Genomic DNA, 16,272 nt, shown 5'->3' on the forward strand with positions numbered 1-16,272 from the left:
CTCTCTCTCTCTCCCTCCCCATTTTCCCCTCCTGCCCAAATAAATAAATAAATCTTTAAAAAAATAAAGAAAGAAATAGGTCTTTAAAAATGCTACTGTGATCATGTCCCTCCTTTGCTTAAAACTTCTTTCCCTTATGCTTATAGAAGCCCTCCTATTTTTGATATGGTCCATGGGTCCTTGTGTGGTTTGGCCCTACTCACTTCTCCAGATACCTATTGTCTCACTTTGTCTCCTCCTTAGGGGGCCTGACATCTTGGCCTTCTTTCGTTTCTCGCATCCACCTTTGGACCACTCTTGCCATCACCCTAGAATGGATTTTTCCCTCTCCTTCACCTGTCTGATACCTGCTCATTCTTCAAGTCCCAGCCCAACTGTCCTCCCCTCAGGGAAGCCTCCCTCAAGTCTGCAATTTAAATCCTATCTACTCGTCATCTGTCTTTGAACCTTTGTACCTTACAGTTGTTTGTCACAGTATGTGCTATTTTGATCTTCCGAATTCATGTGTTTGATTGATGTATGTCTCTTAGCACTACTAGAGGGCAAACTTCTTGAAGACAATCATGCCCTACATTTTTGTTCTGTGGTATCACTACATGAGAATTAATACATATAGAATACATAGGCCTTACTGGAAAGGTTAAGAGTAGAATTAGGGTATGACTCAGGAAATCCATTCCTCTGTATATACCCCAAGAATTGATAAGAGATAGATATTTACTCAGATAGATACTTGTATGCCAGTGTTCATTGCAGCATTATTCACAATAGCTAAAGGGTGGAAACAAACCAAGTGTCTGTCACAGAAGAATGGATAAACAAAATGTGGTACACACATATGATGGAGTATTGCTCAGCCATAAAAAAGAACGAAGTTCTGGTACATGTTACAACATGGATGAACTTTGAAAACACGATGCTAAGTGAAATAAGCCACACACAACACAGCAAATATTGTATGATTCCACTTACATGAAATTTCTGGAATAGGCAAACTTATAGAGATAGAAAGTAGATTGTGGGTTACCAGAGGCCAGAGGAACAGGAGAATGGGGAGTAGTGGCAGGGCACAGAGTTTCTGTGTGGGGTGATGAAAAAGTTTTGGAGATAGGTAGTGGTGATGGTTATGCAATAGTGTGAATCTAAATAATACCACTGAGTATACTTAAAAATGGCTAAAATGCAAACTTTATGTTAAATGCATTGTGCTAAAAGGTTTAAAAAAACCTTTTAAAATTGAACAAAAGTTACGTTAATCCTGTTTGCTTTCACATATATCATTTGTTGCAGAGGACTAATTTTTCTTGTGCATGGATATCCTAGAAATTTGGAGGAAGGGGTAGATTTTGCTCCTGAGTCTAGCCTGTCTTTCCTGTGAGCAGGGGAGGGAGATGTGGTGTGCTCAGAACAGTCCCTGGGAACCCTGGGGTGGTCATGGCAGCCCCAGATCTCACTTCTAGCCCAAGAGCAGCTGGTGGCTCTGCCTGCTTTCCTTTACACCTGCGCATAAGCTGGCTATTGACTCAATGAGGGAGTGTCAGCAGCAGTTCATCTAAGTCATCTGTGCTCCACAGGCCTGGGCCCCTTTTCTCTCTTCCTCCACATCTGTGTTATCCAAAGGCTCTGGGTGTCCCTGAGAGCTTCAGACAAACATAGTTGGACTAACACAGCCAAGTGGTGGCAGGGCCAGGGGCTGGCTCTGAAAGTGACTCACAGTGAGGTTGAGGGGGGTGGAAAAGTGAGAGGTGCCAGGAAAAGGTTTCCTTTACTGAGGGCTTTGTATCCCTGCTTTAGTTTGGGAGCCAGCCCAGGTCTTCTACCAGGCACGCTGATGCAGTTTGAAAGGACTCTAGGGTCCAAAGAGATGGACATGCTTCCTTTTCTTCTTCCCCATGACTGTTCCCCTTTTTCTTTATTTGAACCACCCTACTATCTGTCCAAATTGCTTGGGCTGCCATGATAAAATATTATAGCTCATGTGGCTTAAACAACAGAAATTTATTTTCTCAGAGTTCTGGAGGCTGGTAAGATCAGGCTCCAGCTGATTCAATTCCTGATGAGGACTCTTCCTATAGATGGCTACCTTCTCACTGTGTTCTCACATTGGGATTGGGCATAGAGAGATAGAAAGAGAGAGCACTTCCCTTATAAGGGCACTAATCCCATCATGAAGGCTCTACTCTCGTGACCTCATTTAAACTTAATTAGCTCCCCAAGATCCCATATACTAACACCATCACACTGTGGGTTAAGACTTTAGCATATACATTTTGGAGGGAATCCAATGTAGTCCTTAACACTATCCTTTCTGGGGTCACCATTGTCTCAAAAACCACCTGCAATGCCTCAGTGTGTTCCATTTGCTCTTGGAATGAAAAGAATCTGAATGCACTCGAAGGTTCTTTAGGGGACCCACTGTTGGACTATTGTGTAGAAAGGGACTGGAAGGGGGGATCCCTGGGTGGCTAAGTGGTTTAGTTCGCCTTCAGCCCAGGGAGTGATCCTAGAGACCTGGGATTGAGTCCTGCATCGGGCTCCCTGCATGGAGCCTGCTTCTCCCTCTGCCTGCGTCTCTGCTTCTCTCTCTCTCTCTCTTTTTCTGTCTCTCATGAATAAATAAATAAAATCTAAAAAAAAAAAAAAGTGGGGGGGGGCCTGGAAGGGCCTGAGAGACAGAATGATGTGGGTTTATGTCCTGTCTCTAGGACTTCGCAAAGTTCACTCATGTTCCCTCTACATCTAAGCTCATGATGGGTGATCTTTATTTTCTCTTTTGTTTAGGTGGTGCAGCTAATGATCATTCATGGGCTGTGTTCAGATTTAGATTAATGATGCCTATGAGGAGCTGCCTGCCATGGCTGGCATGTAGTAGGAGCTTGATAAGTGGCCGGGATGGTATCCCCCAAGATGTGGCCTGGAGCCATTCCTGGCAGTCTTCTAGGTAGTGGCTCAGTTACTGGATTGAGGTGAAATCAATCAGCATTCCAGCTCCAGCCCACTAACTTTCCCTGCCATGGTGGTACATCTTTCTTGCTAGTTATCATTTGGAAGTTACGAGGCCCCATCCTTGGGGCCTTGAACCCCTTCAGCCTGTCCTGACCACAGTTCCCAGCCCCCAGGTAGCTCTGACTGTGGCCTACAGAGCCTACTGCCAGCCATCACTGGGCATGTGGTGCTCATGACCTCATGTACCTGATGTAGCTGTCCTTTCACATCTTCCAGATAAGTGAGAAGGAGAGAGGGAGCTTTCCCAAACAAGCAACACAGGTACACATACATTTGGAGATTTTGTTAGGTGTCCTCTCCTTTGTCTTATTTCCTTGCCTCTGCTTTCTTTGGTCTTTCTCAGAACAAATGGGCTTATCTGGGTCTTGTCTGCTGAGGAGGCCTGGAGGTCAGGGTGCCCACTGGGCAATGATGACAGCAGTAGACACGGTGCTCCTGGGGAGGACACTTTACCCTGCTCCCTTGTGATGGATTAGTGCCATTCTTCATTCAGTATCTGCATCTATGTCTTAGTGAATTCATCCCCTCCTCCCTGGCTTCTCCTGCAAGCAACCCCTCACCCAGTCCCCACCAAGCAGTTAATGGGCCTCTGTCCATTTAGAGGCTCAGGCCAAAAACTCAAGTGTCACCTGGAGTCCTCTCTTGGCTTCTTTTCACAATTCCAATCCATCAGCTCTGTCTCCAGAATCTACTTTGAATGCCCCTGCTTCTCTCCCCCTTCACCACCATGGTCTGACCACTGCTCACCGGCTTACCTCACTGGCCACTCGGTGGGCATTCCTCTCTGCTGACTGGGCTGAGGTCCATGCTCCTCCCAGGGTGCACCTGGGGAAAGCTTGTGTCAGGCCAGGGTGTCATCTTCTTGGAACCCTCAGGTGCTCCCCCTGCTTCAGCCCCAGTGGGTCAGATTATCTGCCTTTCAGAGAATGTGGATTTGGCAATACACTTATGAGCACCACATTTTAAGTGACCATGTGGATTGGGATCATGCATACACCACCTATGTTAACTGCTGTGGTTTCTGCAAACCTAGAGATTTCATTCACCAGCCCAGTGCTCCTACTAATGACATTTAATGAATGGAGGTTTTTAAAGTGTAGATGAAATATTCTCTCCATTCCCCCTTTCTAAAGAGGAGGAAAGGATTTAAAATCTGGAAAAGGAATATATTTGTAAAGAATGCATTAGCCACCAGCCAGAGAGATTTAGGGGTGGAAAATTCAACCTGTTTTAGAAAAACACTTTTCTTTAACTTGATTTCCAAGATGGTGTATGGGCAAAAATTACTATTTGGATTGATTGCATCTTTCTGGGCTGGAATTAGCAATGTGATTTGCAGTGTGTCAGGATGATTCCAAGGATGCTTTATGGTTCTTCGAATGAAAGCACTTCATATGTCAGATGTGACTAGTGAAATTCATCTGTCATATCAGAGCTGTTAGAGTTGGTGAAGCACCCTTTCAGACAGCACCAGACTGGTCACACATGTGGAGTGCAGAGATTAGTTCTTGCTAGAGGCTGGTGACAGCTCTCGGATGGGAGCATCTGAAGCTTCCATTCCCGCCATTACCCTTCCTGCAGGGTCTTCCTTGGGGTTGCTGTGTCCACTAAAGCTCATTCAATTGTAGTGACCCCAGGAAAAAAAGATACCTATTGGTTGTAACTGAAGAGGTGAGAGTGCAGCAGGCTTCCGGCGTGGACCTGTGGGACCTGGTCTCTCTCATGTTTCTGCTTTGTCTCCTTCTTACCACATTGACCCCATGTGTTGTTTTCATGTACCAGCTCTCGTGATCGCAAGAGCAGCCAGCAGCACTAGGCCTCCATGCTTCCAGATTCCATTGCAATGAAAAGAGAGCTCCTTTTGCCTACCAGCTTACCCATGTGTCCCAGAGGATGCTCTGGTTGGACTTACCCAGGTCGTGTGTCTATGCAGAAGCCATCCCCTGCGGCCGTGATATTATATGTATCATGTAGATCAACCACTTCTGGGTCCCAGGCTCATAGAGCTGGGGATGGGGGTCAACATCAGCCATAAACCACTGACTGTGGAAGAGGAAGGCTCCCCAGAGGAAAGCCAGGGTTGTGTGTCTGGGGGAGAGGAAGGCATTCTAACCTGCAGACACAGTCAGTGTCTATACACTTGAGCTCTTCTGTCTTTGTCATTAGTCCCCTACTCCCTTCAAATGGCCCCGTTCCAGCTACCCTTCCTTCTTGTCTTTCTCCTCATCTTTCTCCTCCTCTACTTCCTCCTTGCCAGCAACACTCTTCCAGGGTTTATAAAAGACCAAAGTACTTGGCACTTGACTGTCACTGAATTCTCACAACAACCTTATGAAGTGCTATTAGGCATTAGACAGCTTGGGTTTGGATCCTAGCCCTGCTTACCATCCTAGGGTGCAGCCTTGGGCATGTCACTCTCCCCTCTGAACCTCAGTGTCCTTATCTGTCAAGAAAGGGTGATGATGTGTTTTTCCCAGGGTGGTTGTGAGCATCAGTGGGCTTGTGTATATGAAGCTCAATGCTTAGAATGGTGAGTGCTCAGTAAGTGGGAGCACTCATCCCTCACTGCATTTGTCACATGTGGAGACTGAGGATTGCTATTTGTCCCAGGTCCTACAGCCAGTGTGTAACTGAGCTGGGCTTTGAGCTGAGGCCAGTCTCATCCCAGGCTGAGGGCCTGCGCATTGTGCAGCATTGCATTTTCCATCAGCTTTCCTGTTTGTTGACTGTTTCTCATGGTCGAGCTCACTTTGCAGACTGGGCCAGTGCCTGGAAGCAGTGCACAAATACTTTGTGACACATCTTCTATATACCAGGCACTGAGCTAACCCCTGAGCAGACAAGGCAGACTGAACATTCAAAAGTGTCATTTGAAAGCAAAACAAAACTGGAGGTATCAGAATTCCAGATTTCAAGTTATGTTGCAAAGCTCCAGTGATTCAAACTGTATGGTGCTGGCATAAAAATAGAGACATGGATCAATGGAATAGAACAGAAAACCCAGAAATAAACCCACAATTATATGGTCAATTAATCTCTGAAAAAGGAAGAATGAATATCCAATGGGAAAAAGTCTCTTCAACAAATGCTGTTGAGAAAACTAGACAGCCACATGCAGAAGAAGGAAACTGGACCACTTTCTTTCATCTTACACAAAAATAAACTCCAAATGGATTAAACACATAAACTTGAGACATGAAACCATAAAAATCCTAGAAAAGGGCACAGGCAGTAATCTTCCTGACCTCAGCTGTGGCAACATTTTTCTAGACATACCTCTTGAAGCAAGGCACATATAAGCAAAAATAAATTATTAGGACTACATCAAAACAAAATGTTTCTCCACAGTGAAGGAAACAACAAAACTATAGTCAGCCTACTGAATGGGAAAATATATTTGTAAGTGACATATTCAATAAGGGATTAAAATCCAAAATATATGAAGAACTAATACAACTCAGTACCCCCAAAACAAATAATCCAGTTAAAAAATGAACAAAAGACATAAATAGACATTTCCAAAGATGACATACAAATGGCCAACAGACACGTGAAAAGATGCTCAACCTCACTCATAATCAGGGAAATGCAAATCAAAACTACAGTGAGATATCACCTCACACCTGTCAGAATGGCTAAAATCAAAAACACAAGAAACAGGTGTTGGCAAGGATGTGGAGAAAAAGGAACCTTCTTGCACTGTTAGTGTGAATGCAAATTGGTGCAGTCACTGTGAAAAATGGTATGGAGATTTCTCAAAAAGTTAAAAATGTAACGCCCTACAATCCAGTAATTGCACTACTGAGTATTTACCCCCAAAGTACAAAAACACTAATTGGAAGGGATACTTACACCTCTATATTTATAGCAGCGTTACCTATAATAGCCAAACTATGGAAACGGCTCAAGTGTCCATTGACAGATGATGAATGGATAAAGAAGATGTGGGGGATACACACACACACACACACACACACACACACGTATATGTAAAATGGATATAATGGAATAGTACTCAGCTATAAAAAGAATGAAATCTTGCAACAACATGGCTAGAGCTAGAGAGTACAATCCTAAGCAAAACAGGTCAGTCAGAGAAAGACAAATACCATATGATCTCACTCATAGGTGGAATTTAAGAAACAAACAAAAAAAATGAGCAAAGGAATTAAAAGGGAGAGAGACAAACCAAGAACCAGATTCTTAATTATAGAGAATAAACTGCTGGTTACCAGAGGGGAGGTGGGTGGGGAGATGAAGAAAATAGGGGATGAGGCTTAAGGGGTGCACTTATGATGAAATAAAATAAGATGGAAAAAAAAGAGTCATTTGGTGAGCTGAACTGGGCAGCCCTGAGGATGGAGAACTGACATTTTTCAGTGTTAGGGTGGCCCCTCCAAGAGAGACAACCATGAGTTATGTCTGCGGAGAGGAACTGGAGCATCTCAGGCAATGGAGGGGAAGGGCATGGATGCCTTACCATTTGTGGGACTTTTGTAAAACTTGATGAGCTGAACAAATGCTCCTCAAATGGAGTTTGGCCAGGGGTTTAGTTGTCATTAACCTCTTGACTGTTGCTAACATTGGTCTATATTGTCCTTGTTTTCAGTGTGGAATAATTTATTGGCTATTTGGCGGTGCAGTCAGGAATCTTGGAAGCCCAGGACATGTAACTAAGTGGCTTCAGCCACTCCAGGTATGGCGTGTACCTCAGTAGATGTCTTCTTCTATGGAGAGCCTTTAAAATTCAAAGAAACAAGATGTGTGTGTGTGTGTGTGCGTGCGCGCGCACACGTGTGCATGTTTGCAGAAAAAAAATAAGAGAATTAGTGTCAGCAAGAATCTTGTTCAGAATGAGAATTTCAAGACTGCCTTATAAAAACTTGTGTTTTTTATCATATTAGCTGTCACTAGGCTGAACTCCTAGTTTATATCTCCAGCTCCCCTCCCCTCTTTCTCACTCACATTCTTGACTATCAGAGGTCTGCAGCTAGAGCAACCATCTGACTAGCTAATTCCCTTCTAATATCTGGTGAACTCCAGGAGCAGAAATACACCGGGATGTTTGCCATGACTGAGAGGGGCCATGGGAGCAATGTGAGAGGGATCCAGACTGAAGCCACCTTTGACCTCTCTGCGCAGGTGAGGATGCTGCCCATCATTCCGCAGTTCCGGGCTGTGGGAAATCTGTTCAGAACCAGACTCTCCTCCTTCCTGGGGCCAAAGTCCCCATATCTTTAGCTTCTACTCCCCCTGAATAAAGAAACTATTTACTTATTTCACTCTCCTTTGCAGTTTCTCATTTGATATTGGGTTTTTCTAAGAACTACAAAGGAATAAATACATTTTGAAGTTATTTCTTGGCATGAGTTTGGGTCAATATACGTGTGCAAGCATGGGGCATGAGTGTAAGTGTGGCTACTCAGTCTATTCTTTCCATTTTCTGAGTTTGTTTTTTAGAATCTGAATTTTTCCTAGGAGGTTTTCCTGACCCACAAATGCTACTTAGAGGTGATTGGGGTCTAGAATAACAGATTCAAGTAAGGGTTGTATTGGAATATGTTCATCCTTTCCTCCTGCCCATATGCTAGTTCTCTACAATAGTCATTGATGTCCAAGGTCATAGCAAGAATAATGACTGACATGTATTGAATGCTCACTATGGGCCAGGCTCTGTGTCAAGTACCTTCTGTATAGTTTACCGTATTCCCTTGCAATAACTATCCCATAAGGTGACGGTAAGCCACGTCTGGTAATTTAGCACGTGTGTGCTAGACATCAGGGTAAGCACTCTATATATAACATTGTTTTAAATATCCTATAGTTTTCTAGGAAGATACTGTTGTCCCTATTTTACAGGTGGATAAACTGGCTCACAGAAGTTAGGAAATGGGCTACGAATATGCAGCTCATGAGCCAGGTTGCTTCAAGTGGGACTGCCCCTAAGAGCTTGGCTTTCCTGCTAGTGGTGGTATGCTGACCGGCCATCTTTTGAGTTTTTGCTTGGTCAGTTTTTTCTTTCCCTAAACCATGATACTGAGGTTGCCTTGCTGTCGTTAATGGGGGATAAAAGAAACTCCACCCCAGAATTCTTATTTCTTTCTTATTACAGTTTTTTTCCCCCCACAAAAATCATTTCCCTGGGTGGGTCCCATTTTCCCCAAACAACATAAATGATTTAGCTACTTGGTGTATTTCGGCAGCTGTTGCCTTCTGCAGGGGAGTTGCAAAGTTGAAATCATAATGATGAGGAGACTCTGGTGAACACTCTGCCTCTGGTGGGAGTGAGAGAGAGAATAAGCCCATCATAAACTTGAGCCACTGAGAATTGACATAGCATTCATAGCAATGAATTCTCCTTCATTGCATTCTGTGTTTTCCCCTTCATTTCCCTTTTAAAATGTGAGAGCATATCAAATGAGCTTCTCTCCCTTGAGAACTGTTTCAATCTCTTACATTTTTTGGTTATTCACTGCTGTGGGTTGGCTGTTTTATTTTTTATTTTTGGACAGTGGTGCTGATAGTGGTAAGGATAATTAAGAGGTAAGAGAGAGTTTTATTTTTACATTTTATGTTAAATAGCAAAAATAAATGGAACTATGAGCTCTCTGGTCACAGCTTTTCTTTTTTCTTTTTTTTTTTTTTAAAGTGCTTTACACTGCTGACCATTTTGTTGGCCTTCAACCACTAATTATGGTAAGAACCAACACACATGGTGTGCATTATTTAGATCTTGCTTCAATGCCAGCATTTTGGCTTATGCAGACTTTCCCAAAGCAGTATTTTTGCCAGAAGTGACAAACCTCCTTTCCCAGAGTGTATCACATGTTAAAAGGGATGGATGGCCTCTTGTCTCTCTCCCCACCCCACCAGATCTTTTCTGCCAGGTCAAGGTTACTACTCCCCTTCCTACCCTCGAGGGTAAGGGTGCCTTTACCACATGTTTGTTTTTGTTTTTGTTTTGTAGTATTTTTGTTGTTGTTGTTACTGCACCCAGCGTCAAATAATTCCTTTCTTTAAGAAATCCTGACTGGCCTGATAAGACAAGGGCAGTCTCCAGAGACTTCTCTTAAAAAGATTCAGTTTGTCCATTTATGTTTCTGAAAAGCGCTTGCACATGTTAAAAGTTTCCTTGTGCAAACATATGTCAGAGAATGTTTTCTTAGGCTTCAAGAATGTATTTCTTGGCCAGCAGGAAAAATGTAGTCTATATACTTTAAAATCTGAACTCTGAGATAATTTTTACATGATCAATCGCTCGTTGGTTTAGTTCAGCCACATCTTCGATATAGTCAGCTCCAGTTAAACGTGCACTTCTGCTCTTTTGCCATTTCCCCTAGGTTCCCCAACCTGTCCCAGGTACTCTGTATTCAGAGCTGGCAGTTATTGTCAGTTCTCCTTGACATGAGGTTTCAGGGTAACCTGGGTAATGAGCAAAATTAGAAGTAAAGGAGATGCCTGGGTGGCTCAGTGGTTGAGTGTCTGCCTTTGGGTCAGGGCATGATCCTGGGGTCCTGGAGTCAAGTCCTGCATTGGGTTCCCCGCAGGGAGCCTGCTTCTCCCTCTGCCTATGTCTCTGCCTCTCTGTCTGTCATGAATAAATGAATAAAATGTTAAAAAAAAAAAAAGAATTAGAAGTAAAAGGGGGAACATTTACATTGTGATTCTATACTGGTTTCCCGAGAGGAAAAGAAAGAAGACCGAGGTTGAGCAGAGCCTGAAAACAAAAACCCTGCATCTTCTTTTTTTTTTTTTTTTTTTTTTTAAACCCTGCATCTTCTTAACCAATGTTAATTTCAGACTGTTTGGAGCTGGAATCCTTGGTCATATTATGGAGACAAACTGGGTGGCATATTCTAAGATTCTTTCCCTTATAAGGTAGAGAATTATTTACGAATGCTTCAGTTTAAGGTCTTATACATTTTAGGGGAACTTTTAGTTATTCTATTCATTGATCAAGAAAATGGAGAGGCAGGATCTGAAACAATGATCCAAAGGCTCAAATGAGGGTTTTTCCCTTTATAAAAGTCAGAATTGTGTGGGCTGAGATTCTAAGGAATGGTGGGAATAGGTCATGGTTGCTTACTAATCTTGCTTGCATCCTGGCATGCAGTTTTGGCCTTCGTTTACTTGCTACTTAAACAACAGAGCCATATCAATGAGGTAGAGATTTTCAAGGCCTATACAAGAGTGAAGGGCATGAGGAACCAAGTGATTTGTCCAGAAGAGGCAGTGCCCAGCAGATAAGATAAAACACACAGACATGGACTCATCCAACTAGGGGCCCCAGATCATTAGATGAGCCATCCTTTCTTGTGAACCTTGCTGGTGGCTTATATGGGAGAGGCTGAGTATATATCACTAGGGGCTTGGGGGTTTAGTCTGCTCTTCTGCTTTGAAATCTTCTGAGTGTGTCCTGCTACACGATGTGGATCTGTTTCACAGTATTCATTGCAGTGAGCCAAGGAATTGAGATGAGCCACCGGAAAGGAAAACTCTGTCATTCTTTTTTTGCGTAGGAGTTTGTGATTGACACACCATGTGAAAATGCTGAGAAGATGTACATCGGAAATGCGATGTATGGGAATTATGCAGCAGTCTTTGCTCAGCTCATCATAAATGGAAGATCACAAGGTTTGTGCTGGCACAGAAAGCTAGAATAATTTTCTTTACTTTTATGATTTTCCAGTAAGTACTTTACCTTGAAAGTGCACTGCACTGGTTTTATTTTGTATAAACTCAGTATCAACTTTATTTCTTAAATCTACACAATGCCTGAATTTATTATTACATTTTGGCATTACAGTAGTCCTCCTCCTTGCCCCCTTATTGACGGTTTTGCTCTCCACAATTTCAGTTGCCTGCTATCAGCTGTAGTCTGGAAGCAGATGATCCTCCTTCTGATGTATGGTCAAAGGGTCAATAGTAGTGTAACACTGTCACATTGCCTACCTCATTCCCTGCATGTCATCTCATCACATAGGCATTTTATCATCCCACAGTGTCAACAAGAAGGGTGAGTGCAATGCAATAAGGTATTTTGAGAGACAGAGACCACAGTCACATAACGCTTATAGCATATAGATGTAATTATTCTATTTTTAAAAGATTTTATTTATTTATTCATGAGAGACACACAGAGAGGCAGAGAAGGAGAGGGAGAAGTAGGCTCCCTCTGGGAGCCTTATGCAGAACTTGATCCTGGGACCCCGGGACCATGACCTGAGCTGAAGGCAGATGCTCAACCACTGAGCCACTCAGGTGTCCCTAATTGTTCTATTTTATTATGAACTATTGTTGTCCATTTCTTACTGTGCTTGATTTATAGATTAAACATGATTGTAGGTATGCAGATAAAGGAAAACACTTGGCATACCTAGGGTTCAGGACTATCTATGGTTTCAGGCATCTACCAGGGTCTTGGAACATATCCCTTGTGGACAAGGGGGTATCACTGTATACACTATTATGCACAGTGCACAGTCCTAGAACTGACTGAATTGCAGAATCAACAAAACTGTATACTACTCCAGGAAATGAATAAAGCTTTAATTGTATCTTTAGAAAAGAGAGTTTGGCAACTGTCTCTTTGCCTTCCTCAGGCCCCCACTGTTTTATCGTTCCTATCCGTGATGAAAAAGGAAGCTTGTACCCGGGAGTGACCGCTATTGATATGATGTACAAGGAAGGTGAGTCCCCAGATGACACTCCTTCTATCCTCATTTGCACTTCCTGCCTGCTCTCAGCCCCACCCAAGGAGAGTCTAACCTAACTCACCAAAACAGTGAAGGCAGCAAAGACTCTCTGATTTTGAAGACTGATGAGTCTTTTATGTCAGAACTGTTGGGGAATGTTGAAGATTGCCATTTATGAATATACATTGGTCTTATTTTCTCCCAGCCTCTAGTGTTATCTAGTCATAAGGCAGCTTTGCCCTGAGTAATTTTGCATCCTCTCCTCTTCTTGGACCAGTGGGCTCTCAGAACACAGATTGAGGTTCTCTCTTTCTTGTTCCTGAGCCACGGTCTGGTTTTGGTGCCTAGGAGGCCCTGATGAATCCCTAGGACTGACTTTGTGGATGAGTTTGCTGCAGCTCTTGTACCCCAGACTGAGTGGCTTAAACAACAGAAATGTATTGGCTCACAGTTCTGGAGGCTACACATCCAAGGTCAAGGTGCTGACAGGGTTGGTTCTTTCTGAGGGTTGTGAGGGAGAATCTGTGCCAGGCCTCTCTCTGTAGATGGCTGTCTTCATGCTTACATGGTCTTCTTCCTCCTTGTATGCATGTCTGTGTGCAAATTTCCTTTTTGTAAGGATGCCAGTCCCTTGGATTAGGGCAACCCTAATGACCTCTCTCTAACTTGATTATCTCTGTAAAGACCCTGTCTGCAAATAAGGTCATATTCATAAGTACTAGGGGTTAGAACTTGAACATGTGAATTTGGAGTGGGAGACACAGTTCAACCAATAACATTGTGAGAGCAGACTGTACCTGTGGGCTCTGCTGGTTGTCCCCAGCCAAGGCCAAACCAAGCCAAAGAAACAGGTGGGAGAAGGAAAAAAGAAAGAAGAAAGAGAAGAGGGGGCATAAGATGATTCTTTGGTGGTGGAGGGGACAGTCTCATCTTGTTCAGCCCCTCAGTGTTTATTGACCACTGTCACAGTTGCAGGAATGGGCTACAAGTGGGGTTGTGAGTGCTCTAACTGTATCTCTCAGGATTGACTGAGGCCAGGAAGGCCTCTTGAGTCAAGTGCTGCTGAGAGCAAAGGGCCCAGCTCTTGTGAAGTGGTGCCAGACATTTAAAACACCAGCAACTTCAGAAAGTCTGCTTTGGTTTCCTTGTAAGCTCCTAAGTGCAACTGTGTCCTTGTCAAGGGGTATTGTTCTAAATAAGGACATTTACTAAAGATTGTTTCCCCCTTAGATTAAATCTTCCTAAGTGTGAGATGAACAAAAAGTAGACCCCAGACTCTGACAGGTGTCATTAGGAAGTAAATCAAGTGGCTTTCAAAAACCTTCTGAGGAGTTGGGTCACCCTAGTCACTCACTGCTGTCCTTGTGGCCATTTTCTCTTGAGTCTTTCTAGGCATTTGACTTCACAAATTTACCCCTTGTTCTGGAAAGGAAGTGTTGGGAGGGAGGAGAAATTTGACTTCTGTATTACTGGGGGAGTAAGTAGCTTTGCTGCCTTCACTGCATTCAGCCTGACATTCCTTCTATTGCTTAGAGCTCTTCCTTTCCAAGTCGCAGCACCCAGATCTTCCACCTGAGCCCAGGAGCACAGAAGGCACAGTTCTTTAAGAAAACAAATACAGAGCGTTCCCATCCTTATCCCAATTAGAGAAGCATCAGCCATCCTGGGAGTAAAAGAAAGTGTTTTGGGTTTTAGTCGAGACAGGCCTGGGAAGTAACAGGAATCATAGTTCTGATACTAGCATGGATTTGCCTCCTGCAGCTGTTTTCTGCTCTCTCTAGGTCTTCATGGTGTGGATAATGGGATTTTAATATTTCACAAGGTTCGGATACCAAGGGAGAACTTGCTGGATAAGTGAGTAGTTTTCACTTTAACTTGGATTGGCTGCACCTATGATCTCATTACTTTCCCAAGCTAGGCCTGGCACCTGGGTCTCATGGGCTGCATATCCAGGCTGTCTTCCAGCCACTACTACAAATTTATTGATCATCCGTTGGAAAATGTACATAAGAAAACAGAAAAAAATTAAGGTTACCCAAAATGCTATTACCCAGACATAATGATTGTTATGCATACTTTAATGTGTAACTACCTAGACTTTCTTCCAAGCTGGTGTATCAACAGAGAGGTGTGTTTGCTTTTTACTGAATGAGATCCACTTATAAATTCTATTTCTTATAACTTGTAATTTCTGTTTAACATTATGTCAAATGTGGTTTTTTTAAGATTTTATTTATTTATTCATGACACACACACACACACACACACACACACAGAGAAAGAGGCAGAGACACAGGCAGAGGAAGAAGCAGGCTCCATGCAGGAAGCCCGACACAGGACTCAATCCCGGGTCTCCAGGATCATACCCTGGGCCAAAGGTGGTGTCAAACCGCTGGACCATCAGGGCTGCCCATGTCAAATGTTTTTATGCAACAGGAAATACATATATACATTATCATTTTCAATATTGCCATAATAGGCTGTTAAATAAATGATCTATAATTTATGCAATCCATCCTCCTTGTTGGACATTTAGGCTGTTTCCTGAAAACTTTTTTTTTTTTTTTTTTTTTTGCTATTACAGACCAGGTAGTGTTATTGCCTCCTTTGTGGGTAAGGAGGTAAGGTACCACCTTTTAGCTTAGGAGGCTCTTGTAACCAGTGCTGCTTGGATGGATAATGTCAGAGGTGCTCAGTGTCATTTCCCAGTATTCCACTGATGTCAGGGTGGGTTAAACTGTGAGGTGAAGGCTACTTCTTCAGGTGCATTTTAGGAGTGAAGCTCTAGGGGTTCACATTACACTTTGTGGAGGCCAAGAAACTCCAATTGCCTTACTTTTCTCAACAGCATTTCATTTATCCAATAAAAATCCTGACCTATAGTCAAACTGAAATCTGTGAAAAAGCAAGCAAACAAGCAAGCTCTGCATAGTCAGCTTTACTATAGATATTCCTTTAACATTTCACTCTTTTTTATTGCCTGAAAGCTCTTGCCAGCATACAGATGTCATAAATGCCAAAAGTTTAGGAAAAACGTGTGGGAAACAAACTTTAAAAGGACCATTCTGGTAAATTCTGCCCCCCTCCTGGCCCTGGGAATTGGTAGGAAATAAAATGGAAATGAAGAAAGCATCTTTGCAGTTATCCTGGTGTGTGGGGAAGCCCTTAGGGCCCCTCAGGAGTCACCAGCACCCACAAGAGCAGGTCTGAGCACCACCAGCCTTCCTCAGAGGCATCTGCACATTTTCTGATCACTTAGCAACAGCTCTCCACTCTGGGAGATGGAGAAGATGGAAGGAAAACCACAGATGTAGAGCTCCTCATATGTGACCCACCCTCATGAGATCTCAGGGGCCTGACCAGTCTGCCAGAAGCTAGATTCATTGGCTTAGCATTCATCCAATATACTATAGATTAGAAAGTCAGATCCAGCCAGAAAGAAAAATGATAGTGAGCTACATGGTCCATAGAAGACATGAGAATATATAGATTTTTTTTGATAGGCAGGATTTGATTTTAAGCCATTCTATTGGCATATTAAGCTGCCCAATATGTCAGAGAGCAGTAGTGG

The 16,272-nt window shown here is 43.2% G+C and overlaps 1 protein-coding gene across 4 annotated transcripts in view; it reads left to right on the forward strand.

The window, feature by feature from the left end:
* Positions 1-16,272, forward strand: part of ACOXL (acyl-CoA oxidase like) — a 347,270-nt gene that overhangs the window by 34,587 nt on the left and 296,411 nt on the right. For all 4 annotated transcript variants that reach the window (XM_049095680.1, XM_049095681.1, XM_025453977.3 and 1 more), the window contains exons 4-8: positions 7,616-7,702; positions 8,050-8,148; positions 11,526-11,640; positions 12,609-12,695; positions 14,483-14,555. In XM_049095680.1, the coding sequence (XP_048951637.1) occupies positions 7,616-7,702; positions 8,050-8,148; positions 11,526-11,640; positions 12,609-12,695; positions 14,483-14,555 (461 nt within the window). The remainder of the gene's footprint in view (positions 1-7,615; positions 7,703-8,049; positions 8,149-11,525; positions 11,641-12,608; positions 12,696-14,482; positions 14,556-16,272) is intronic.

This window comes from Canis lupus, chromosome 17 (genome assembly GCF_003254725.2).
Source record: "Canis lupus dingo isolate Sandy chromosome 17, ASM325472v2, whole genome shotgun sequence".
NCBI classification, from domain to species: domain Eukaryota; kingdom Metazoa; phylum Chordata; class Mammalia; order Carnivora; family Canidae; genus Canis; species Canis lupus.